Below are 27,068 nucleotides of genomic sequence, written 5' to 3' on the forward strand. Positions count from 1 at the left end.
TCTATAGCACATTTTCATACAAAAAGTAGTTCAAAGTGCTTTACATAATGAAAAAAAGAAAAATAAAAGACAAAATAAGAAATTAAAATAAGACAACATTAGTTAACATAGAAAAGGAGTAAGGTCTGATGGCCAGGGTGGACAGAAAAAACAAAAAAAAACCCAGAAAGCTGGAGAAAAAAATAAAATCTGTAGGGGTTTCAGGCCACGAGACCACCCAGTCACCTCTGGGCATTCTACCTAACATAAATGAAATAGTCCTCTTTGTAGTTCGGGTTCTCACAGAGTCACTTGATGCTGATGGTCATACAGACTTCTGGCTTTTAATCCATCCATCATTGTTGGAACATCACAGTGCTTTGGGTAGATGCACCACCACCAAAAGGACACCAGAAAAGGAAACAGAAGAGAGAGTAGGGGTTAGTACAGATTTTAGAGCCACCATGAATAGTTATTATAATGAATTGGATATACAGAATATCAGGATTAAATTACAGTGAAGTTATGAGAAGGCCATGTTAAAGTAATGTGTTTTCAGTAGTTTTTTTAAAGTGCTCCACTGTATTAAGAACCTGACATTGCAGACTACTAACAAGCCATTAAATTAAATAAGGTCTGAGACTGGCAAGAATTAGTTTCTAATTAAGCAACTGGGTGGGAATGAAAACTTGCAGCCACTGTGGCCATCCAGGACAAGTGTAATGGGCTAAAATTCAGTGTTTTAAAGAAAATGACATTAATGTGTGTTGCCAGTATAATGTATAAACCAGTGTTTTAAAGAAAAGGCAAAATTTCTGGAAACTTCTGGTACAGGTTATTGTTGATGGCTACCTACAGGACATAAATACAGTCATATGAAAATGTTTGGGAACCCCTCTTAATTCTTTGGATTTTTGTTTCTCATTGGCTGAACTTCCTTTTAATATATGACATGCCTTATGGACACAGTAGGATCTCAGCAGTGACATTAAGTTTATTGGATTAACAGAAAATATGCAATATGCATCATAACAAAATTAGACAGGAGCATAAATGTGGGCACCCCAACAGAGATATGACATCAATACTTAGTTGAGCCTCCTTTTGCAAATCTAACAGCCTCTAGACGCTGTCCTCCTATAGCCTTTGATGAGTGTCTGATTCCGGATGGAGGTATTTCTGACCATTCATCCATACAAAATCTTTCCAGTTCAGTTCAATTTGATGGCTTCCGAGCATGGACAGCCTGCTTCAAATCATCCCATACATTTTCGATGATATTCAAGTCAGGGGACTGTGACGGCCATTCCAGAACATTGTACTTCTCCCTCTGCATGAATGCCTTTGTAGATTTCGAACTGTGTTTTGGGTCATTGTCTTGTTGGAAAATCCAACCCCTGCGTAACTTCAACTTTGTGACTGATGCTTGAACATTATCCTGAAGAATTTGTTCATATTGGGTTGAATTCATCTGACCCTCGACTATAATGAGGGCTCCAGTCCCTCTGACCTAGTCACACAGCATGATGGAACCTCCACCAAATTTGACAGTAGGTAGCAGGTGTTTTTCTTGGAATGCGGTGTTCTTCTTCCACCATGCAAATCGCTTTTTGTTATGACCAAATAACTCAATTTTTGTCTCATCAGTCCAAAGAACTTTGTTCCAAAATGAATCTGGCTTGTCTAAATGAGCATTTGCATATAACAAGCAACTCGGTTTGTGGCGTGAGTGCAGAAAGGGCTTCTTTCTCATCACCCTGCCATACAGATGTTCTTTGTGCAAATTGCACTGAATTGTAGAACGATGTACAGATACACCATCTGCAGCAAGATGTTCTTGCAGGTCTTTGGAGGTGATCTGTGGGTTGTCTGTCACTATTCTCACAATCCTGCTCATATGCTGTTCCTGTATTTTTCTTGGCCTGCCAGACCTGCTGGGTTTAACAGCAACTGTGCCTGTGGCCTTCCATTTCCTGATTCCATTCCTTAAAGTTGAAACTGACAGTTTAAACCTCTCAGATAGCTTTTTGTAGCCTTCCCCTAAACCAGGAGACTGAACAATCTTTGTTTTCGATCTTTAGAGAGTTGCTTTGAGGATCCCATGCTGTCACTCTTCAGAGGAGAGTCAAAGGGAAGCACAACTTGTGATTGACCACCTTAAATACCTTTATATCTCATGACTGGACACACCTGTCTATGAAGGCTTAACGAGCTCATCACACCAATTTGGTGTTACAAGTAATCAGCACTGAGCAGTGACAGGCATTCAAATCAGCAAAATGACAAGGGGACCCACATTTGTGAACAGCCAGTTTTTCACATTTGATTTAATTTCATACAACAATTTCGGGCCCGAAGCAAACTGATACCGGGCCTGACCCCTGCAGCTAGGGGGTCCGGGGCAGAGCTCCGGCCGCCAAGTGATTTCCTGCATTCTGAGTTGCAGAAATGCGTTTTCCCGGCATCTACAACCATCACTTTTTGACGATTTCCGTTTGACACTGACAACCGTAACACACTGACAGGAGCCAAATTTGCAGGCTGTCAGCGCAGACTGTCGTACAAGGCCCTGAGTGAGGGGTATGAGTGATGGAGGTCGGAGCAGGCCTGCATAAATGTCTTTAGTGACAATACATTAGGGTGGCGCAGTGGGTAGCGCTGCTGCCTCGCAGTTGGGAGACCTGGGGACCTGGGTTCGCTTCCCGGGTCCTCCCTGCATGGAGTTTGCATGTTCTCTCCGTGTCTGCGTGGGTTTCCTCCCACATTCCAAAGACATGCAGGGTAGGTGGATTGGCGATTCTAAATTGGCCCTAGTGTGTGTTTGGTGTGTTTGTGTGTGTCCTGCGGTGGGTTGGCACCCTGCCCGGGATTGGTTCCTGCCTTGTGCCCTGTGTTGGCTGGGATTGGCTCCAGCAGACCCCTGTGACCCTGTGTTCAGATTCAGCGGGTTGGGAAATGGATGGATGGATGGACAATACATTAACAGATAAAGCTACATTTTAGCCAGCTTTTGCTGTTTCCACCAGGCAGCACGTGGAGGTAAATAGCTAGGCCAAGCACTTTTTTTGTTTGCTTTTTATATTTTTTATATATTTTTTTTATTTTATGAAGATGAGATCCACATTATTTTGTTTATACATTTTTGTTCGGTTTTAAAGCTCGTTTTCATACTTTCGAGATATTCAGATTTCCGTATAAAATAACTTACCCGCAGATATTGAAATCTATTTCACACAAAAGACATTTTTCGAACCTTGGCACTGGCAAACTCATGAATAAGTTCAGAATGATCAAGAGATTCGACTATCTCTTGCTCAATTGAAATCAATGCCAGACTATTCAGACGTTGGTGGCGTCATCGGCTTATGACTCCTCGGAGTCGGATACAGGTTTGTGGGGCTTGGACGGCATTGCGGTATCTTCGACTAATGGAAGTTCAGTCCTGGTGCTAGTGCTGCTGCTGCTGCTGCTAGAGCTAACCGTTTTCGTTAGGAAGCGTTGCAAAGCGCCTTTTTGGATAGCGAAAAATTCATCCTTGCTTTTTCTTTACGTTTTTCAGCACCTGATTTATATTTTTTTGGCAGTGGAACTGAAGATATTTGGAATACAATAATTTCAAACTGTGGAAATTCTGCAAGGCATTACTACTATCTATAAGACGTTCTTTCTAACAAAATGGAAATATATTGATATGAAGGAAAGTGATGGCTTTTACGAAGAGAAGGGTCCCTTTTATGCAGTGCGGCGGAGCGGCCCTGACTGAAGCGTAAGTGGCCGCCTACTGAGCACAGAGGCACAGATGAGCCGTGGAGGCGGCAACAGGCGCGCGGGCCTGAGTGAAGCATAATGAAGATTGGAGTGCCGAGTGGAGACGTCCACATGGAGTAATTAGGTGATGGAATATGTTGCCCGTGAATTATATATATAAAAAAATTAGTAATAGAGGTTGGAGTGAAGGAGTCTGTTGCTCCATTGGGCCCTCCGCAAGCAGCGTCGCATCACAGGATAAAAAAAAACCTTGGGCGCAGTGGGCCCCCTCCAGCTATGGGCCCGAAGCAGTTGCTTCGTTCGCTTCGCCCTAAGGCCGGCTCTGTGCACCAGCTCACACATCTCTGATTGTGCGCGAATTTTTGGCTTCTACAAAGTTTACTGCCATTCCCCACCCTCCGTACTCCCCTGATTTAGCGCTGTCTGATTTTTTTTTTTTAATTTCCTAACATGAAGATGAGGCTCAAAGGACGCAGATTTGAGACGGTGGAGGAGATCCAAGTGGTAACAACCGACGTCTTGAGCACACTGACAAATAACGACTTCCAGAGGTGCTTTGAAAGGTTGAAATCTCGCTGGGATTGGTGTATCAACTCAGCGGGTGACTATTGTGAAGGAACCATTCACCATTAGGGTGGCGCAGTGGTAGCACTGCTGCCTCGCAGTTAGGAGACCTGGAGACCTGGTTCGCTTCCCAGGTCCTCCCTGCGTGGAGTTTGCATGTTCTCCCCGTGTCTGCGTGGGTTTCCTCCCACAGTCCAAAGACACGCAGGTTAGGTGGATTGGCGATTCTAAATTGGCCCTAGTGTGTGCTGCGTGTGTGTGTCCTGCAGTGGATTGGCGCCCTGCCCAGGATTGGTTCCTGCCTTGTGCCCTGTGTTGGCTGGGATTGGCTCCAGCAGACCCCTGTGTTTGGATTCAGCGGGTTGGAAAATGGATGGATGGCATTCACCATTAATTGTTATTTGGTGTGTATGCTTTTAAATAAATGCATTCTGGGAACTTTGGGATCATCACCTCGTATGCAGAGAGTGAAGCATTTATATATTTCAGGGTGTAGTGAGAAGTCAAGCAAAATGACACCTTTTATTGGCTAACTAAAAATACTGTAATATTTAAGCTTTTGAGGCCCCTTCTTCAGGCAAGATGTAATCATAACTATATTTCTGGGAATATAGGCGGAGTGGTGGCTCTGAGGCTAGGGATCTGCACTGGCAATCGGAAGGTTGCTGGTTCGAATCCCGTAAATGCCAATAGGGACTCTGCTCTGTTGGGCTCTTAAGCGGTCTGAGTAGTGAGAAAAGCGATATATACATGCAAAGAATTATTAAATGAGAATAAAGCAGAACAGAGAAGTCTGGTCTGAGACTCGTGACTGCTGCCTGCTTCTTGTATGCTCTTTCACCAGATCGCTGTGGCATCACCCTGTAGTAATAGCGGCTTGTGCCCGTCCCAGGCTCCCCTAGGCTTGAGGCTGGTAACACGACATTACCTACCGTCATCTCTGTTTTAGATGAATTTGCAGGTTCAGTGGATATTGGCCAAGGATAAAAGCTAAGCGGATAAACACTTGTGAGAATGCAATAAAGAAATGGTCCATAAACACGGTGTCAAGGCTGACAGGAGTTGTAATACTTTTATTTTTATTTATTTTTTCACCGTTTTAGTAAGACGATATACGAAACAACTCTTCTTTACTCCATACACATGCAACTGGAACAAGCAAGTCTGGAAAATGAGTAAGTGAACAAACATGAATTCTTCTTTAGCCTCTTGTTTAAACACCACTGAGTAAATGAAAAGTGTATACAGAGTACACCAAACAATTAAAATAATAATAATGACAATATATGTGGAATGCTATCCAGTCAATTTGTTCGCTAAACACAACCTTACAATATCACAAAAAGTGGTTTTCTCAAAGTAAAACTATTTGAACTTGACATACTCTGCATACCTGTCAAAAGTTTTGCTTCAGACAAAAATGTTCATATTTTTGACAGAAATTGATACCTTATTACCTCGCTTCTTTAACGTCACCTGTTTGTTGTCTGGCACAAATCTTGTCATCGGTATTTAACCCACTCCCTATTGTCCAAATGACTTGAAATTGTGCACACCTACTCATCTCTGATGACAATACATGAATCAATAATCAGTTTCACTAATTGATCAATTAATCCATGTTAATTAAGAAATGAAATTTTCATATGAAGAATAGTTCAAGATTTCACCAATAGATGGCGCTAGTAATGGATAGAAATATTACAGGAAGTGTTAAAATATCCATCCATCCATCATCCAACCCGCTATATCCTAACTACAGGGTCACGGGGGTCTGCTGGAGCCAATCCCAGGGCGCAAGGCAGGAAACAAACCCCGGGCAGGGTGCCAGCCCACCACAGGGCACACACACACACACCAAGGACAATTTAGAATCGCCAATGCACCTAACCTGCATGTCTTTGGACTTTGGGAGGAAACCCACACAGACACGGGGAGAACATGCAAACTCCACGCAGGGAGGACCTGGGGTCTCCTAACTGCGAAGCAGCAGCGCTACCCACTGCGCCACCGTGCTGCTCATGTTAAAATATCGATTACAAAATGATACTAAAACAAACCCAAGACTAAAAAGTTGAAAATAATATATATATAAAAAAAATACTTTTTAAAAACCACGCTTATATTAAGTTAAAAAGTGTACTAAAAAGTAAAAAATAAGTCTCTCATTCATCACTCGTAAAATAAAAGTATGGGTGCTTTTCATCAATCGATAAAATCTTAGCAAAAGCGCCCACACTTTTATTTTACCAGTGATGTATGAGAGACTTATTTTTTACTTTTTAGTACACTTTTTAAAAAGTATTTATATATATATATATATATATTATTTATCAAGATACAATTATATTGATTTAAAAATACAGCCAAGGCGTCACTACTGTGTGTAACGGCTATTACTGCCTGAAATGCCTGATTGTTAGTTTCTTATTCACGTATGACTGCAGAGCCCCATTTTCAGGTCTCCTCCCTTTCCCTGCTAACAGGTTCTTACAGACTCCTACCTTACCACCGCTCACACCTGTCATCCCGTCCACTTGGGGTGCAAATGACTGGCTTTCCTAAAGTTCAATTCTGGGTTCAAACATGACCACAATAATCGAGAAACATGCCAGACTGTATTTTTGTTTTGCAGAATGAAGATTATTTCATATGGTGGATTGTCGAGAAACTGAAGATTTCAACAAAGGTGACTGTTACTGTCTTGAGAGGAAAGAACAAACCGGATCAGACCGGAATAGAAAAAAAAGAGAAGTGGAAGGCCCAGATGGGTAACTGCATTAAGAGGATAAGGACACCAGAGTGTGGATGGTGAGAAGCAAACTCCTTACAGCTCCGTAATTGGATTCTTCTTTAAATCCACACCACTGGCATTTGGAGTGCAGTTAGAGAAGAAAACAACTGACAGCCTGTAAGGCATTTGTTTCTCAAACTGCACACTCTGACGTCCTTTTCTTCTTATGTAGTTGTCCATCTTGGCCTTGCCCTTCTTTTTCTGTCCTGGTTAGATTCAGCAGCCCCGTCTTCTCTCACGACAGTAAATGAAACCTTTACATGAAATCTTCATGTCCTTGGCAATCTGTCACATGGAGTAGCCTTCGTTCTGCAAACACACAATGGACTGACGTGTTTCTTCAGAAAGCTCTTTCATTTTGGCCATTTTATGAACCCAAAACTGAAGTCTAGGAGTGCCAGTACCTTATAACGTAAGTAAACAGAATAGCAGTGGTGCTAATGCAATTAGAAGGGTTTCTCTAATAACCAATTAACAATTAAAATGACTAATTAGGCATAAGCTAAGGGAGCCGACATTCGGATGCTGAAGGAATCGCCTTACGTGAATAATAAATTAAGAATCAGTCATTTTAAGCAGTAATAGCCATTATAAATACTAGTAATGCCTTGACTATATTTTTAAATTATTTTAATGGTATTTTGATAAAAAAGGTATGAATTTCTATCAAAAAACATGACCCCAAACGTTGACTGATTTTGTATATTGTGGGCAGAATGGAAATTCATGCTCAGTAGGTTCACTTCCAACATTATGTGCATTCACCTAAAGACATCAGACATTAACAGCAAGGCAAGTGCATTCCTAGAGTCTTGTCAGCTTCGGCCATACCGGCTTTACATTTATGAGGAGAAAAATGGCCGAATTTTCATGTTGATTGCCTTCAGGGAGTACCAGGACCCCTTCCAGTTCATCCATACGACGCCGTCATCTGTGCCATGCTTGGCCATTACTTTGGTGTACTCTCCACCCCAGTAATATCGGCCGTTTGGATTGGCAGAGTGGCAGCGGTTGTACCACCATCCACCACCGTCTTCTTTGGAGCACTGCTTGGTGGGATCACCAGGGTCCCTGAAAAAACAGTTTAGCACAAGTTACTCTCTGATACTTTTTGTTTTATCACTCATTCCATGTGTTATGTGCCCACCAGTTCAGGTTCAGTATTTTTGTTTATACTTCTTTTTTTGTTGTTGTAAATGTATTGATTTTATTAAAATCAAATAACATGCCATACACATAACTCAAGTTTTACAACAAAAAAAAAAAGGTTTGAAAGGAATCAACCCCCCTTCTTTTATATCTTTTCTCTTTCATTTAAAGTACTTCTTATATACTTATAATAATTATTTATTTTGTCTCCGTATAATATTTTATCCATCCATCCATCCATTTTCCAACCCGCTGAATCCGAACACAGGGTCACGGGGGTCCGCTGGAGCCAATCCCAGCCAACACAGGGCACAAGACAGGAAACAATCCTGGGCAGGGTGCCAACCCACTGCAGGACACACAAAAACACACCCACACACCAAGCACACACTAAGGCCAATTTAGAATCGCCAATCCACCTAACCAGCATGTCTTTGGACTGTGGGAGGAAACCGGAGCGCCCGGAGGAAACCCACGCAGACACGGGGAGAACATGCAAACTCCACGCAGGGAGGACCCGGGAAGCGAACCCGGGTCTCCTAACTGCGAGGCAGCAGCGCTACCCACTGCGCCACCGTGCTGCCCGTATAATATTTTAGTTTTGTATAATTACGTTTCCCTGTGGAAGTAAGTGTTCTGTTATTGTACTGCTAATGAGAGAGCAAGTCAGATTTTACTGGGAGATGCACATTGTCACAAACCTTGTTAAGGCTCTTTGTGGAGTTTATCACAATAGATAGATAGATAGATAGATAGATAGATAGATAGATAGATAGATAGATAGATATGAAAAATGCTATATAATAGATAGATAGATAGATAGATAGATAGATAGATAGATAGATAGATAGATAGATAGATAGATAGATAGATAGATATGAAAAATGCTATATAATAGATAGATAGATAGATAGATAGATAGATAGATAGATAGATAGATAGATAGATAGATAGATAGATAGATAGATAGATAGATATGAAAAATGCTATATAATAGATAGATAGATAGATAGATAGATAGATAGATAGATAGATAGATAGATAGATAGATAGATAGATAGATAGATAGATAGATAGATAGATAGATAGATAGATAGATAGATAAGTAGTTCTCTCGTTCGCTAACTAAGAGGAGTTAAGGCTACGCCCCGAAGCAGACAAGTGACTGAGGAGGGTCCCTTCCCTCAGTCCGCTGTGTGTCTCTCGGATTCGCTCAAATAAATCAGTACCGCAAGCAAACCGTGATACTTAGCGCGATGAGAAAGTCGCAAAATCAACGGAATGTTCAAGCAAATTATAGAAAAAAACCTGATCGAAATCCGTTAAGTAGTTCTCTGATGAAAAGCGGACAGACATACACGCGGGTCTAAAAAACTATAAGAAATTTCACACATGGACCACGAAATTTTTAAAACTGCTTCTTAGTGAGCACCTATGGGCCAAGGGTAACCTACAATCCAAATTTCAAGTCCCAAGCCCTCATGGTTCAGGAGATTTCGTGATGAGTGAGTCAGTGGTATTTGGCTTTTACTGTATATATATATAGATTAGCATCCTCAAAATAACATAAAACGACATTCCACAAGCCTGTGTTATTAATTTTTTGTAAGTTTTGTAAAAAGGAGTAACTTTGACCCCTCTTATCCCATTAGCGGGTGAATCTCTGGGATCGATTGATGCGGCCTGCACAGCTTCAAGTCCTCCTGGTCATTTCTGCTGAAGACACCTATCGCTTTACCCTTCGTCATATGTGTGTAATTTCCTGCACACAATGTGGTTCAAAGTGGCCTAGAAATTAAGTTTTTTTTGGGTCTAGTGGGTCAAAAATAGAGGTGAACCCCAAAAAGATTGATGTCTTGCGTAATTAGACATCAAGATGCGTTGTATGTGGGGATTTTCTCGTACTGGTCAGTCAGGATGCACATTTATAAGCATTCATAATTAATTCTTATGAGCACAATATCATAAAACAGGTCGCTAACATTGGCAAATTTCCAGAAGTTAGTCACTGAGCTCTCTGCATGGTGCTGCCACCCTTATTTCCTTCTAAAAGCTATAAGGCAAGCTACACAACCCACAGTTTTACATCCAATCTCACACAAGATTTGAAAAGACGCTTACCATTTGTCATTGTCTCTGTCTGAGGTGCTGAACATCATGCCATTGTGGATTGTCATTGTCCTGTTGATGCCAAAGAGTTGTTGGGCTCCTTCCAGAAGAGCATTACCCGCTGTGCCATCATAACCAGCAATAGCCACCATGTAGTTGGTTGCCTCATTTTGTATAGTAAACTGCTTGTAATGAGCTGACACTGTGTTGCCACTCCAGTCTTGCATCTCAAAGAGAACCTCAGTTGGTCCCATTTTTGTAAGCTGACTGATTCGGTTGTTTCCAAGCCAAAACTCCCCTGGTAAAAAAAAAAAAGCATCTTTTAACGAAATCTCAAAATTTAACGTTAAGTGTTATTTGAACCTTGTGAAAAAAAACATAAAGGAAACAGTTACTTAATGCTTTTGAGAAACATATCTTAAGATTTATCCATCCATCAATCTTTAAACCCACTTATCCTAAGTCAGGGCCTATCCCAGGATTCCTGTGACAACACAGCCTTCACAGTTTAAGGTGTCTTTTAAACTGAAGCTCCTATCACTATGCTGTTTTTAATGATGTTCAAAACATATCTGCATCACAAAAAACTACGATTAGATTCCTTGACATCTAAAACTTCCCAAGATGGTGTCTCTGTAATATTTTGAGTTGGAAACTTCCATAGGGGATGCAGAATGGATCCTTGTAATTGCAGACCAATTAATATTACTTCTGTACTATGAAAAATTATGTAATCTGCATTAAGAAATAAATTAGATAAATACCTATCAGTACAGTATAATACAATACAAAGTAACGGAGATTGTGGAAAAGAAGTGAAAAAGAGAGTGCAGGCAGGGTGCAGTGGCTGGAGAAGAGTGTCAGGAGTGATTTGTGACAGACGGATATCAGCAAGAGTGAAAGAGAAGGTCTACAGGACGGTAGTGAGGCCAGCTATGTTATATGGGTTCGAGAAGGTGGCACTGACCAGAAAGCAGGAGACAGAGCTGGAGGTGGCAGAGTTAAAGATGCTAAGATTTGCATTGGGTGTGATGAGGATGGACAGGATTAGAAATGAGGACATTAGAGGGTCAGCTCAGGTTGGACGGTTGGGAGACAAAGTCAGAGAGGCGAGATTGCGTTGGTTTGGACATGTGCAGAGGAGAGATGCTGGGTATATTGAGAGAAGGGTGCTAAGGATAGAGCTACCAGGGAAGAGGAGAAGAGGAAGGCCTAAGAGAAGATTTATGGATGTGGTGAGAGAGGACATGCAGGTTATGGGTTGTGGTGGATTGCCGGCTTCTTTCTCCGGCCCTCACCCCCAGGCCGCCAGGAGGAGCTCTCCCAGCAGCGTGGACATGCCCCGAGTTCCAGCAGGGCCTCATGGACTATGTAGTTTTTATACACAGCCCTGCTGGATACCTTGGGAGCAACCAGGCGTCGCTGTAGGGGGGCTCGTAGGCTCGTATGTGCCCTATAACCCGGGAGTACGTCACGGTCACGTGACAGGAAGAAACGATGTGCTCCCGGGTTGAAGAAAAGGACTGTTTACCCTGACCCGGAAGGGAAAAGGAACTGTGGACTGTTGAATGGGAACACCTCCGGGTCAGGGTGTATAAAAGGACTCTGGGAAGCCCAGTACACTGAGCTGAGCTGGGAGGAAGGGTGGCAAAGTGTCTGGGTGAGGAGGATTGGTTTATTGAGAATTATTGTGTTTATGAGTGTGGTGTGGAGAGTGCTTTGTGCACGGTATTTTTATAAAATAAAGAATATTTATACTTTCACCTGGTCATCAGAGTGGTACCTGAGGGTTCAAGAGGTGGACAAAGCCTATATCTGTCACAGGGTGTAACAGAACAAGATGACGAGGACAGGAAGATATGGAAGAAGATGATCCGCTGTGGCAACCCCTAACGGGAGCAGCCGAAAGAAGTGGAAAAGTCGAGTTTGATTTTACTGTATTTTATAATGCCAGTCATATAAGTCGAATTTGGAAAACTCACGGTATTGGTCCAAGAGATTATGATATGCTAACACCCACCTGAGAGAGTTACCACGGAGCACACAGCCTTTTTATTTCTATGTATTGTACCTACGTGACCACACGGTAATACCTGAACTATTCCAAAGCAACGTTTGCACGGATTTGTGTTTTTTGTACCTCACACCCTCATACACGTTTATCGTAAGAGCATCCCTTATCTACGATGGAGTCTTCGATCAGAAGAAAATATGAAGCTGGATTTAAATTAAACGTCATTGAAATAGCGAAAGAAATTGGTAACTGCGCTGCTGCAACAAAATTCGATGCGTCTGAGAAACTGATGAGAGATTGGAGGAGGCAAGAAGATGTAAAAAAAAATTTAAGTGTTGCATTTTTGAACGGGCGTATAAGTCGGGGTCTGATTTTATAATCGATGTTTTGGGTTTCAAGATCCAACTTATACGTGAGTATAACAACATACTAAATAACAGTCAGCGAGGGTTTATGAAGGGAAGATCTTGCTAAACCAATCTTGTCAGATTTGTTTGAACAGGCTACTGTAATAGTTGACCGAAGCAAAGCATACAACAGATATTCAGTTCGACTTTCAAAAAGCCTTTGACTCGGTCATCCCACGCCGAAGAGCAATTTTTAGACTAGAAGATGTAGGCATTAGAAATAACCTTAAAAAACTGGATCTCAAGAAGGTTAACTAGCAGAAGACAAAGAGCACAGAGAAGCAGAGAACGGGGGGTCGTACCCAACTGTAAAATCTCACCTGGTGAATCACAGACGCCTTTTTTGCCATCGAGTGCGATATTTCCGAATCCATCCCTATAGGCATCCCATCGCCTTCCAAAGTCGACGCTTCCATCTTGCCTGTTTTGAATTACCGTCCAGCCTGCAATTAAGAGTTAAAGGATGTAGTGCAATACCCAAAATAGAATAACAACTGCAGCGTGAAAGACCTGAGTGGCTCCTTACCGCCTTCTCTGGCTTCCATGTCACAGTAGACTTTGTAAGGTGCAAAGAAGCTGTCTGGCTGAATCAAGTACATCTCGGAGGTCCTTCCACCTTTCCTGTATATATCCTCACATTCTGTAAAAGAAGCATAGCACATATTTGATAAAGACCACATGTAATATCTGTGACTTTCTTGAATTTAAACTAGAAGTTGGACTGGTGTCAATGATCGTCTGTGACAGACCGGCACCCAAGTGTTCAGTCAGAGCCGAGACTTTCTCAGGCAGAAACTTTCCCAGTTATATAAGACTCAAGACTTGAACCCGTCCTGAATAGTTTTGCAGGGCACACAAACTGGGCCAATCTGTTAATTTAGAATCAGGAATCTGATTCTAAACTTGAACGTCTTTAACATGAAACTAGAGAATGTTCAACTTCCACTTAAGACAGCGGTTCTCAAACTGTGGGGCGCGCCCCTAACAAAAAAGAGGGTGCGAATGTTGCCATATGTGGCGTAATTTCGCTATTCATGGGGAAATTTTAAACTTGTAGCGGTGTATCAGCAGCAAAAAATATAGGAATAAATTTTATTAGGGTTTCAAAAAAACATTAGGGGGTGCGAATAGAACTGTTATGAAAACTCGGGTCGCAAATACTTACAGGTTGAGAAACGCTGACTTAAGACATACAGTACATATTAGAATTTCTATGCAAGAACAGACATTCCTGTTCCACATCAACAGAGTACAGTGTTGACTTTTACAAAGCATTTGGAATTATTTGAGATGGGGGTTTAAAAATGGCCAGAATTGATTAATAATATGGGAGTAGGGTGTGATTATCAACTATATAGAAGAAACTATTCAAGAAGACCTGGACAAGCTTCAGAACTTGGAAAATGCAGTTTAACGTTACACATGAGCCAAAGGAACATCAACTATAAATTCAAGATTGGAGACACTGTCCTAAAGGGATTTCTGTTGACTTCATTTTTTCACCATCTAATACTAGAATCCCTGAGGCCTACAAAAAAAGGCGTAATCCTGGCCCACCTAAAATCTATTTGCACCTCTCCATCAGTGTCTTTTGTTTTGTAAATGCGTTGATCAGCACAAGCAGCAAGCAGCCTGCTGTCCCATCCCCTGACTTGACGGAGCTCAACTCGGGCAAAAAGTTCTCCCAGCTCAAGCCAAGGCTCCTTATCTGCGTGTGAGGTGCCTGGAGTTGTACAGGGTAAATAAAACAGTATATCGTTATTTGGAATACATGCATTTCCTGTGTGTTCTGTGTCTACAAAGATCTGGGTAAGTGTAGGATGAAAGGAAATGCGAGAAATGCAAGAAATGCTGAACATATACCTAAAGCAGAAACTTTTTCCATGTTATACTAATAATGACGTAAAGTGTATAATGTGTGAAGACTTTAGTCCAATTATCAGATAAACACATGCAGGCTGGGACAGCAGGCTGCTTGTGCTGATCAACGCATTTACAAAACAAAAGACACTGATAGAGAGGTGCAAAGGAATTTCAGGTGGGCCGGGATTACGAGTTTTTTTGTAGGCTTCAGGGGTTCTAGTGCTAAGCAATGTGTAGAAGTGATTAAAATGGAAATGTTAAGTTATATCTTTAAAACTGTTGAATATAAATTGAGACATGTTATGCTCAGCTGGTGTTTTGTATGCAGTTGTGGTCAACATGCCACAAGAAAGACATAGCAGTACCTGAAGCTGTGCAGAGAAGAGCAACTAAGTGTATCCCAGGACTTGAGGACCTGTTGGAACTCTGACAGACTCAGAATTAAACCTGCTTAGCCTCAAGCAGAGGAGACCACGTGGGGACTTCATCCAGGTCTGCCAAGTCCTAAATGGCATTGATAAAGAAGATCCTGCAGAATTCCTTCAACTTAATGGTGAATCACGTACCACCAATGGAGACTAAAGGGAAGTGCATTTCGGACTGAAGCCAGGAAGCCCTTTTTTAACACAAAGAGCTGTGAGAATCTGGAACAAACTGCCGAGACATGGAATTAATACCTTGACAACTTTAAGAAGTATCTGGATGATACGTTGGGACACCTTAGCGATTGGTTTGAGGGACTGAATGGTGTCTTCTCATGTAGCAAATTTCTGACGTTCTTATGTTGTGTGAGATCAAAATTCAAACCAAAAGCCAGGTCATGAGACACATATTTTCCCTCGCATGATTTTCATTACGCTTAGCACATTATTATTACACATTTTCATTGTAAACTTTTGTGTTCAAAGACTGCGCATTCTCAGACGGGGTCAGTTATTACCTTTCCCAGACACAACTGGGATGTTGCAGGAGACGGTGCAAGGCTTCTGGCAGTAATCTCTCTGGGCAATCAAGGTCTGCTCCAGCCTCTGTATCTTGGACCGTAGGTTTTCTAGGACACCCCGCAGGAGCCGGATGCTAGATGGAATAGTGGTGTCCATGTTGCCTTTCACGAAGGCGTGCTGCTCATCCACTTCATTGGTGTACTCGTCGATCACGTTGTTGTTGTCTGAAACAAACACATGGAAGTTTCCAGCATAAGAGATACTGCCAGTGCTCTTTTGTGACAGTGTCACAAGTGTGACCAGAGAGTGTTCGAAGGGGACTCGAAAGGAACAGAGTCTCGACTCAAAAGTTTAACACAAGTCTATAGCAATAAGTAGGAGACTTGCTCCTGTAAAGACTGCGCACTGGTACCACCAAAAATGGACTCAATTAGTGGACAGTTTGATGACGAGGGAACAGACTGCCCCAGGAAATAATCACTTAACCACAATACAGTCATCACTCGTTATCCAATTCAAATCCATCCCAAAAAACTGGTTGGAAAATGAAAAATCAGATTTCCAAAAACTTTCCCTATTATTATTATCCACCCATCCATCCATTTTCCAACCCGCTGAATCCGAACACAGGGTCACGGGGGTCTGCTGGAGCCAATCCCAGCCAACACAGGGCAGGAACAAATCCCGGGCAGGGTGTCAACCCACCGCAGGATACACACAAACACACCCATACACCAAGCACACACTAGGGCCAATTTAGAATCGCCAATCCACCTAACCTGCATGTCTTTGGACTGTGGGAGGAAACCGGAGCGCCCGGAGGAAACCCATGCAGACACGGGGAGAACATGCAAACTCCACGCAGGGAGGACCCGGGAAGCGAACCCAGGTTCCCAGATCTCCCAACTGCGAGGCAGCAGCGCTACCCACTGCGCCACCGTGCCGCCCCCTATTATTATTATTTTAAAATAATGTTTTCTCCGTCCATCAAGAGACTCCCACCTATTTCCCCAAATATCACACTGTGAACACTCTTAAACACCTTTATAAGCCATTAACCCTTGATTTCTCCACATTACAAAACAGTTCATACTGTATATCAGTTACCTAATTAAGACAAAGGTCTAATGGACGTTTTTTGGTACATTAGACTATGTTGGAGATTCAAAAAAGAAACTGGACCTTCACTACACCCATGAAAAAGGATGGCTCACGTCCCAGCATGGTGGACTCGTCCATGAAATTTATGTAAAAAAAATAAGAAATTGAGCCGCCTTTTTTTTTTTTTGGAGCCATTATTGACTATTATATAAATTTTGAAAAAATGTTCTCATCATCTAAGCCAGACGTTCCAAACCTTAAATGTAATTTCAGAAGACGGGACAAAGAGGATGGCTGCATCACAATTAAATTGAGTGAGGTGTGTTGTCCGACTTTATTAGTATCTTGCACTGTGCCGTCATTTGTAGGTCATTTATTAGTTGGTGCTCCTGTTCTATGATATGAAAAGATTCAAGCATTGTGTGTGCTATTGTCACCTATGAAGAAGCCACAAAAATGCCCGTTCTTGCAGGTTCCCTGCTGTGGATTTGGAGCATTCATGAAGGTGAATAAGGATGGAATGGAATTTGAACCTTGCAATGATCTGTAGGGAAGGGTGAGCTCTCATGTTGATTTCTCTGTACACCCTGATCATGAAACGTCACTGATTCTGAGGTCTGATTGATATTTTTGCCTTCATGGTGGGCTGAATTAGATGCAACACCTGCTGCTTAACCCCAATCCATCTCTCCTGCTGGCAGTCCTGATGGCAGCACAGCAATTTTAACTGTGCAGCACATCTGTTTTTGAACTGCAGTGCAGGTTGGGGGGAAGAAAGCTTGTCAACTGTGTTTCATTGTTTAGCGGCACCCATTGCTTAATGGGGGTCTGCAATCCCACAAACCTCTCAATCATTGACCGGGTAGAATTTTTTTCATGGTGCGTCACACTTCACGAGATACCCAAACCCCCGGATCATCAATCGACTGTCTAAGCTTATATATATAAGATATATAAGATTATTGAGATTTCTAAATGTAAACTGCTTAATTCAGATTTAAATTTTATGCACTGAGTTGAAAGCTTATTTTTTTAGTTGAGTTTGTTCACCCGCAGTACTGTATGTGGTTCAAGTTTTGGTTCAAAAATAAAAAATGTGACTTCTTCATCGTCAAATGTGACCTTACTTTTGCAGGGGGTGCAGACATAAACTAAACATTTTCATGGGGTGCGGGGCATAGAAAAGGTTGGGAACCACTGATCTAAGCAATGTATACAAGAAATTAAAAAGACAAATGAAATGTTAGGTTTTATCATTAAAACTGTTGAATATATATCAAGGGACGTTAGGTTTTGGCTGTATAACACACTAGTGAGACCACGTCTGGAAAACCATATGTAGTTTTGGTCACCACACCACAAGAAAGACTTAGCAGCACTTGAAGCTGTGCAGAGGAGAGCAACCAAGTGCATCCTGGGACTTCAGGACATGTCCTATTCTGACAGACTTGGAGAATTAAATCTGTTTAGTCTCAAGCAGAGGAAGCTGCGTGGGGACCTCATCCAGATCATCAAAATCCTCAAAGGCATTGAAAAAGTAGAATTCTTTCAACTTAATGGTGAATCACATACTCGAGGACACCAACAGAAATTGAGGACTGAAGCCATGAAGCAGTTCTTTATGCAAGGAGTTGTAGGGGTCAGGAACCTTTTACGAGACACTGAGTTAAAGCACAAGCCTTGGTAACCTTTAGCGAAGGATCTGGATGAGACATTGGGACAGCTTAGATATTAACAAAACAAATGAGCCTGATAGACTTAGTGCTCACCTCTCGTTTGTCAAATTTCTTCTGCTCTTTTGTTCTTACAAACAATGCAGAAAATAAACACGCTAGGATCATAACCTGAATATCAAACTGCAAAGACACTGAGCAAAACACAAAACGTACTGTATAAAAGATCTGCGATTCTCAGCCAAAGACTTCCTGTCATTGGCATGAGGAGCCAACAATTTGAGGAGTGTGTTGGCATCCTGGCAAGGGTGGATAAAGGACATTTACCCAGACGGGGGTGGGGGGAACTCCATATGCTACATGGTGGCAGCATCCCTGGGCCACGAAACCCAAATGGCAACCCACAGGCCATGCTGGGAATTGAAGTGCCACGGGGAAGCCCTCTTCGGTTCCATAGGTGCTGCCAGGGGGTACTGCAGAGATTTATGACTCCTGCGTTTGGAGACTTACACTTTGATCTGGAAGTACTTCCAATGGGATATGCTCCAATATATTTATATCCATATATATAATGGTTATAAGGAGTCACTCTGCCTCACCCAGAGGAGTTGGAATCGGGTGGAAGAGGACAAAACTTGCCTAGGAGGAGTGGAAGAAAACATTGTGCTTGTGCCAGTACGATAAAGAATCCTTTGTAAAGGTAATCATTTGTAATAAAACTGGGACTTGTGCTTGGAGTTTGGGGTGATGCAATGTGGTTGCAGGTTGCAACAAATATTTAGTGATAAATGCAGGCTCTGCAGAAAGGTATCATGGTGAAGCCGATGAAGACACAAGGCTAGCAGATACAACTCATAGCGCGTGGGGGCAAATAACCGTATGCTTGTATACCCAAGCACAATTGCATGTTGAGATTTTACTAATTTTCAGAGGCACATAAGATGAAATGTTCCTTATAGTGAAAAATCTGCATGGACATCGAATCTGAGATTTAAAAAAGTTAGATGAAGAAAAGTCAGGTAAAGTAGGACGACAGTACTTGGAATGGAGGCTGTAGATGATGGCTGCCACCAATGAGCCTGTCTTGTCATTTTGTTTTGCCTTAAAACATACCCTGAACCAAGTACTAGTACAAACCATTCCCTGTCCTTTGCTACTTTGTCCGCATCGGTATATAGTGTATTCAGGAGGCTGAAGGGATGGCCCTTTTGAAAGAAGTAAGGGCTTAACCTCGATAAATAACATAAAAAGTGAAAGAACATTCAGGGGAAGTGAGGAAAATGCCAAAGGAAATTGTGTCAATGAAAATGTAACGATAAAAACAGGGAGAGGTGCCAATGACGTAGGTGACGCTGATAGCACCCCCTTACTCACCTGACGTCAGCTTCTGCCTCTCTCTGACAACATTTGTGAGGCCATCCACATACTTATAGATGTTATCGGAGGTCATTGACAAGCCGTTGACGTCGGTCTTCAGCTGGTCGATGGAGGTCCTTATGTTTTTTTCTTGCTTCAAAAAGTTAGTCTTCAGTTCGCAGCCATTTGGACAGAGCAATCCCTGCATAGGAAAACAAATGTGGACGCCTTAAAGGTCAAAGCGTGGCACAAGAGTGGAGGTGGGCGACTGAAATTCAATTAGAAGATGTGCTACATTTAGTATACAAGGCTATTTCTTTCATTGTGTTGTCTTACCATCTCCTCCGAGGCGTGAACACAGCCCCCCTCGTCGGGGATGACAGCCTTCTGGACCATTTGTCTGCCACGAGGTGGAGTGGTCGGTCGAGCCCGGTAGCTGCTGCCACTGATGGGTGGTGGTGCTGGCTGTAATCTTACTGTATCTTCTCTTCCTTTAGGAACGGGTCTGTTGCCTCGTACATTGATTTCCGTGCCAGGTTTCTTAAAGCAAACGAGACACCTCAGAGGTTAGAGCACACATTTAGAGCACACCCATGATGCCCTGCTTAACTTTCACAGTTATGTATTAAAAGGAATGCAGCACATAATGGCTGTCTGAGAAAAGATTTGTGACCGAGATGGTAAGGAGAATGTCATCACATCGTCAACAGCCATTCCCTGGTACAGTTGAACCTTGGATTGCAAGCGTAATTCGTTCTGGAAATTTGCTTGTAATCCAAAGCACTCGTATATCAAAGCGAATTTCCCCATAAGAAATGATGGAAACTCAGATGATTCGTTCCACAACCCAAAACTATTCATATAAAAATGATTAATTCAAAATATAAAGTAAAAATACATAAAACAAATTAACCTGCACTTTACCTTTGAAATGAATCGTGGCTGGTGTGAGGGAGACGAGAGAGAGGCGAGTTATTGTGTAGGACGACTTTCACTATAACTAACTATAACTGACAGAATCCCTGCTATCTGTTGGCTCACTGCAATCTTCTTCTTTTTTTGCAACTTTAACAAGGAAATCTATCCAATGACAGTTGCTTTTGCATGAAGTGTCACTACACTTGGACACAAAATAAAAAAATGCTTTACGCACTGTAAGGTTTCTAATCTCTTTTGGGATTCCACCCAACGGGACGACATGCGGAAGAGCACCCCAAAGCAAATGCAGGCTCCCAACGCTGCAGCAGTTTGCCGTAAAAGCGAATCCGAAAAGATTGAGGACATGCTATAAGCGCCTGCTGTCGATGGGTGATGCAAGGAACAAGGAACATTATAAATGCAAGAGCACAGTACTACTTAGCCACTAACCTGGTCACAGCCCTGCCTGACTGCTGTGTCTGTGTATAGGAGAGCGGCAGATCCCGCTACAATAAATAACCGTGCTGTTTCTGTTTCACGCTGAATAAAGCTGGTGTTGCTAAAGTACTGACACTCAGCCTTGTGTTTTGGGGTGCAAGACAGGGACACACACGTTACAGCAGACCCACGTGGTCACAATGCTGCAGTAAACAGTATATGCTTGTAATAATGTTGACTATATGAGTGAGGCATGCTGACCGAGACCAAGAATGAGAGACGATTGCCCACAATCCCACAGCAAGAGAGAGAGAACAACCATCAGCTCAGTTGTGATCACGTGACGTTCAGCAGACAAAGCATACACGGACTACTCGTATTGCAAGACCTCGCTCGTTTATCAAGTTAAAATTTGGAACACTTGCAGACCAAGTTACTCGCAATCCAAGGTTTTACTGTATAACAATGTCACATTTGTGTTTCAATTCATAAATACGCACCTACACTATATTGGCAAAAGTATTGGGACCCCCCTCCCTCCAAACCATTGAATTCAGGAGTTCCAATCACTTCCATGGCCACAGGTGTATGACATCGAGCACCCAGACATGCCGACTGCTTCTACAGACATTTGTAACAGAATGGGTCGCTCTCAGGAGCTCCATGAACTCAAGCGTGGTACTGTGATAGGATGCCACCTGTGCAATAAGTCCATTTGTGAAATTTCCTGGCTACTAAATATTCCACAGTCAGCTGTTAGTGGTATTATAATAAAGTGGAAGCAATTGGGAACAACAGCAACTCAGCAAGTGGTAGGCCACGTGAAGTCACAGAGCGGGGACAGTGGATGCTGAGGTGTGCAGAAGTCGCCAACTGTCTGCAGAGTCAATAGCTAGAGACCTCCAAAAGCTCAAGAACAGTGCAGCGTAGAGAGAGAGCTTCATGGAGTGGATCTCCATGGCTGAGCAGCTGCAGCCAAGTCTGACATCACCAAGTGCAATGCAAGGTGTCAGATGCAGTGGTGTAAAGCCCACCGCCACTGGACCCTAGAACAGTGCAGACGTGTCCTCTGGAGTGACGAGTCACGCAATCTGATGGACCAGTCTGGGTTTGCCAGGAGAACGGGACTCGCCTGACTGCATTGTGCCAAGTGTAAAGTTTGGTGATGGGAGGATTATGGTGTGGGGTTGTTTTTCAGGGTTGGGCTATGCCCCCTTAGTTCCAGTGAATGGAACTCTTAATGCTTCAGCATATGAAGCCATTTTGGACAATTTCATGCTCCCTACTTTATGGGAACAGTTTGGGGATGGCAACATGACTGGGCACACACCAGTGCACAAAGCAAGGGCTATAAAGAAATAGAGGAGCGAGTTTGGTGTGGAGGAACTTGACTGGCCCGCACAGAGCCCTGACCTCAACTTTGGGATTAATTAAAGCGGAGACTGCGAGCGAGCCAGTCCTTCTCATCAAACATCAGTATCTGACCTCACAAATGCTCTCCTGGTCATAACCTCCCATAAACACACTCCTTGTCCTTGTGGAAAGCCATCCAAGAAGAGATGAAGCTGTTAGAGTGGCAAAGGGTGGGAGAACTCCATATTAAAGCCTATGTATTAAGAATGGGATGGCATTAAAGTTCATGTGTGTGTAAAGACAGGCGTCCCAATACTTTTGGTTTAGTGTATGTGTTCTGCCAGGAACATGCACAGAGATGTATAAACAGACCTGAAGATGGATCATAAGTATAAATGCAAAATGGGGTCGTATCCAGAAAGTCAGAATAGCCATCGTGTGCATCATTTACCGGCAGCAGGATGCATTATGGGAAGAAGGCAAGCTGGCACAGGCAGTGTGATGTTCTGGGTAAAGTTCTGCTGGGAAACCTAGGGTCCTGGCATTCGTGTGGATTTTACTTTGACACGTCCCACCTATCTAAAGATTGTAGATGGTATTCCCTGATGGATGGCGGTGGCCTCTTTCAGCAGGATACTGTGTCCTGCCACACTGCAAAAATTGTTCAGGAATGGATTGAGGAGCATGACAGAGAGTGCAAGGTGCTGACTTGACCTCCAAATTCCCCAGATCTCAATCCTATTGAGCGTCAGTGGGGTGTGCAGGAGAGAAAACAAGTCCGAGCCACGGAGGCCCCAAGTCACAACTTACAGGACTTGGAGGATCTGCTGTTAAGGTCCTGGTGCCAGAAAGCACAGGACACCTTCAGAGGACTTGCAGGGTCCATGACTCGACGGCTCAGAGCTGTTTGGGCCTACATGATGTTTTCTAATGTCGTGGCTAATCAGTCTACAGGCTCTGTTAGTACTGCATTGTAGACAAAACACAATGGCACCTAAACATAGAGTGAAAAGAATGACACAAGCCACAAAGTCTCAAATGTTATGGTAAAAGCACTCAGCAGTGTTACTGACATCATCCCTGTGAGCTGTGAACACCAAATTTAAAAATGTTGCTTCTAAGTGGTAGGTCCCGGTTGTGCACAGATGGCTTAAGTGACCTATATGGCCGGTCACAGGACTTGACTTTAGGCATGAACTGCACAGTCACGGGACATCTGAGTGGCCAGATTGTGTCCACTCTGAACAGGACATGGAGCACCAATGCACGGTACGGCTGGCCTGTCCGAATGAGGTACTGCTTTGGTCAAGTCTAAAAAACGGGAGAGGAAATAAAAAATAGACATCTGAGCTGGGGGCTGACGGATCAGGCTAGCATAAAATCAAATAGACGACAACAGAAATCTGTGTAAGAGGAGAAAAACAAAGAAATATATATGAAACGTTTACTTTCAATTATAAACGCAAAGGGATTTAGAGCTGTAATTACATCAGAATCAGAATTATAAGATACAGCACAATGTGATTAAATATCTAACAGATCAGCCACGCTGTAGAAACAATTCATGAAAAACGGGAAATTTATGTGAAGCACTTTAAAGTCTTTCATAAGTTTATTATAAAAGAAAGAAACATTAAACATTGGAACAGAAAACAACTGAGGCAAAAAAGTGAGGGTCTTACCTGTGTAGTTAATACCTCACCCTTTAAAAAAAACAAAACAAATATGCATTAATATGTGATAAGATTTTACATATTCAATATATTTATACATCCATCCAGCCATTTTCCAACCCGCTATATCCTAACTACAGGGTCACGGGGGTCTGCTGGAGCCAATCCCAGGCAACACAGGGCGCAAGGCAGGGAACCAATCCCGGGCAGGGCGCCAGCCCACCGCAGGGCACACACACCAAGTACACACTAGGGCCAATTTAGAATCGCCAATGCACCTAACCTGCATGTCTTTGGACTGTGGGAGGAAACCAACGCAGACACGGGGAGAACATGCAAACTCCATGCAGGGAGGACCCGGTATGCGAACCACAGGTCTCCTTACTGTGAGGCAGCAGTGCTACCACTGCACCACCGTGCCGCCCTATATTTATATATATATATATATATATATTTATTATATATTATATACGATCTTTCATATCTATCTGTTTATCTAACTTTCTATCTGTTACTAGCCATCCCCCTGCCCGGCTCCCCACTCCTGACATCACGCTTCCCACTCCTCTCGGCCCGCAGCCTCTGCCTTGGTTTAGCACAAATAAATCGGTACAGCAAGAGAACTGTGATAGTTAGCGCATTGAGAGAAGTCACAAAATCAACCGGAATGTTCAAGCAAATTATAGAAAAAAAAAAATCCGATCTAAATCCGTTATGTAGTTCTTTCATTCGCTATCTAGGCAGGAGTAAGGTGCACTCCAAGGCTGGCACGTGAGTGAGGCGGCACCCCTAACCCAGCCCTCGGCCCACAGCCTCTTTCTCGGATTTGCACAAATTAATCGGTACAGCAGGAGAACTATGATACTGAGAGAAATTGCAAAATCAACCAGAATCTTCAAGCAAATTATAGAAAAAAATCCCGATCTAAATCTGTTAAGTAGTTCTCTCATTTGCGAGCTAAGCGGAGGAAAGGTACACACCAAGGCTGGCACATAAGCAAGGAGGGCGTGCCTTTGGCCCACAGCATATATATATATACACTATATATATATATATACAGAGAGATAAATGTAATGCCTTTCACATCTATAAATAATTTTGTAACTATTTTATCTATGTAATATATTAACTGTGATCTTTAATAAAGTGCCTTTCACATCTATATATAATCTACTGACTTTGCTTTATCTATATAATTTTTAAAATAGTATATAATATTGTCCATCCATCCATTATCCAACCCGCTATATCTTAACTACAGGGTCATAGGGGTCTGCTGGTGCCAATCCCAGCCAGCACAGGGCGCCAGGCAGGAAACAAACCCCGGGCAGAGCGCCAGCCCACTGCAGGGCGCACACACACACACACACACCAAGCACACACTAGGGACAATTTAGAATCACCAATGCACCTAACCTGCATGTCTTTGGACTGTGGGAGGAAACCCACGCAGACACAGCGAGAACATGCAAACTCCACGCAGGGAGGACCCAGGGAAGCGAACCTGGGTCTCCTAACTGTGAGGCAGCAGCGCCACCCACCGCGCCACCGTGCTGCCTATATAATATTGTATATATTATATATATTATAAAAAAATATATATGTTATGGTATATAATCTATGTATAATTTTCTATCTATCTATCTATCTATCTATCTATCTATCTATCTATCTATCTATCTATCTATCTATCTATCTATCTATCTATTCTGACAGATAGGGGGCGCTCTCGCTTCCTTGAACCCTCAGACTATACACCAGACACCAGATAAAATCCAAATATTGAATTTATTGTTATAAATAAGTGCACAATCTAAAATCTAATACGTTTTATGGTTCCTTTCACATCTTTATATAATTCACTGACTTTGCTTTTATGAAATCTTTAATATAGTGCCTTTCACACACACATAATTTAGTGATTTTCTATCTATCTATCTATCTATCTATCTATCTATCTATCTATCTATCTATCTATCTATCTATCTATCTATCTATCTATTATCCAACCCGCTGAATCCGAACACAGGGTCACGGGGGTCTGCTGGAGCCAATCCCAGCCAACACAGGGCACAAGGCAGGAACCAATCCTGGGCAGGGTGCCAACCCACCACATCTATCTATCTATCTATCTATCTATCTATCTATCTATCTATCTATCTTAGTGCCTTTCACATTTGTATAAAACTGAGTGACACACACACACACGCGCGCGCGCGTGTACAGTATGTAATTCAGCTTAATTCTGCACAATGCCGTGGTTTATTTGATAAATTTTCTTAGCCTACGATCCATCCATTCCTTCATTTTTAAACCCGCCTTCCCTAAGCGGGGTCGCGAAGAAGCTGCAGCCAACCCCAGTAAGGAGCAATCCGAGGACAGTCCACCATACCTACCTCTTCAAACTCGTCATAGTCTGAGGCACAGAACGCTGCGCTGACAAACAGCGCGAGAAGCAGGTAGCGCTTCATGATGAGAGCAGAGAGAATCCTCCTTGAGATGCTCCTCCTGTCCTTCTGTTGGTCAACCGGGGGCTCGTTGCTCTTTATAAAGCCGACAGGATTCTCCGGCGGGCTTCATTGGCCCGTGTCCTGACTAACCTTTGCCTCACTGTTAATAAATAATTTTTCGGGAAGCGCCATCCCACAGGAAGGGAACTAATGCAATACCTGGTGGGCTGAAGTGTGCTATGCAGCGAGAGAAAAACGGAAAGTTGAGAAAACATGTGTAGGAATGGGAACATTGGAGTTAGTGCCTGCGTTTTTCTGACCTCAGAGTGATCTCCCCTCCACTCATTCTGATAGACCCCGATGTACAGTATTACGTAGGAAACTGCGCCACCACCTGTACCCTGAATATAAACACGCACATCTCATTATTTTCCCCCTTTCGAGAAATAATAAAAAATTATCGGAATTAAAAATAAATAGTTAGAAAAATAAACACATGAATAAACAACAATTCT

At 42.7% G+C, this 27,068-nt stretch overlaps 1 protein-coding gene across 1 annotated transcript; it reads right to left on the bottom strand.

Moving 5' to 3' along the window:
• Nucleotides 1–5,357: 5,357 nt before the first annotated feature.
• On the bottom strand, nucleotides 5,358–26,646 carry fgb (fibrinogen beta chain). The gene is made up of 9 exons (XM_028791367.2): nucleotides 26,500–26,646; nucleotides 24,113–24,133; nucleotides 20,058–20,261; nucleotides 19,740–19,923; nucleotides 15,588–15,815; nucleotides 13,311–13,424; nucleotides 13,105–13,227; nucleotides 10,376–10,661; nucleotides 5,358–8,176 (listed from the first exon to the last, which is right to left on the bottom strand). The coding sequence occupies exons 1-9, from the start codon at nucleotides 26,572–26,574 to the stop codon at nucleotides 7,948–7,950; spliced, it is 1,464 nt and encodes a 487-aa protein (XP_028647200.2). The 5' UTR covers nucleotides 26,575–26,646; the 3' UTR covers nucleotides 5,358–7,947.
• Between the last annotated feature and the right edge of the window lie 422 nt (nucleotides 26,647–27,068).

Source organism: Erpetoichthys calabaricus, chromosome 5, assembly GCF_900747795.2.
Source record: "Erpetoichthys calabaricus chromosome 5, fErpCal1.3, whole genome shotgun sequence".
In the NCBI taxonomy this organism is placed as follows: Eukaryota; Metazoa; Chordata; class Cladistia; order Polypteriformes; family Polypteridae; genus Erpetoichthys; species Erpetoichthys calabaricus.

Bases quoted from the DNA above. Each gene is read 5' to 3' on its own strand.
- fgb (XM_028791367.2), bottom strand. From the start codon at position 26,574: ATGAAGCGCTACCTGCTTCTCGCGCTGTTTGTCAGCGCAGCGTTCTGT. The intron at 15,816-19,739 runs GTGAGTAAGGGG...TGTTTGTTTCAG, and splicing joins GAGGCAGAAGCTGACGTCAG to ACAACAACAACGTGATCGAC. The intron at 13,228-13,310 runs GTAAGGAGCCAC...TCTTAATTGCAG, and splicing joins CATGGAAGCCAGAGAAGGCG to GCTGGACGGTAATTCAAAAC.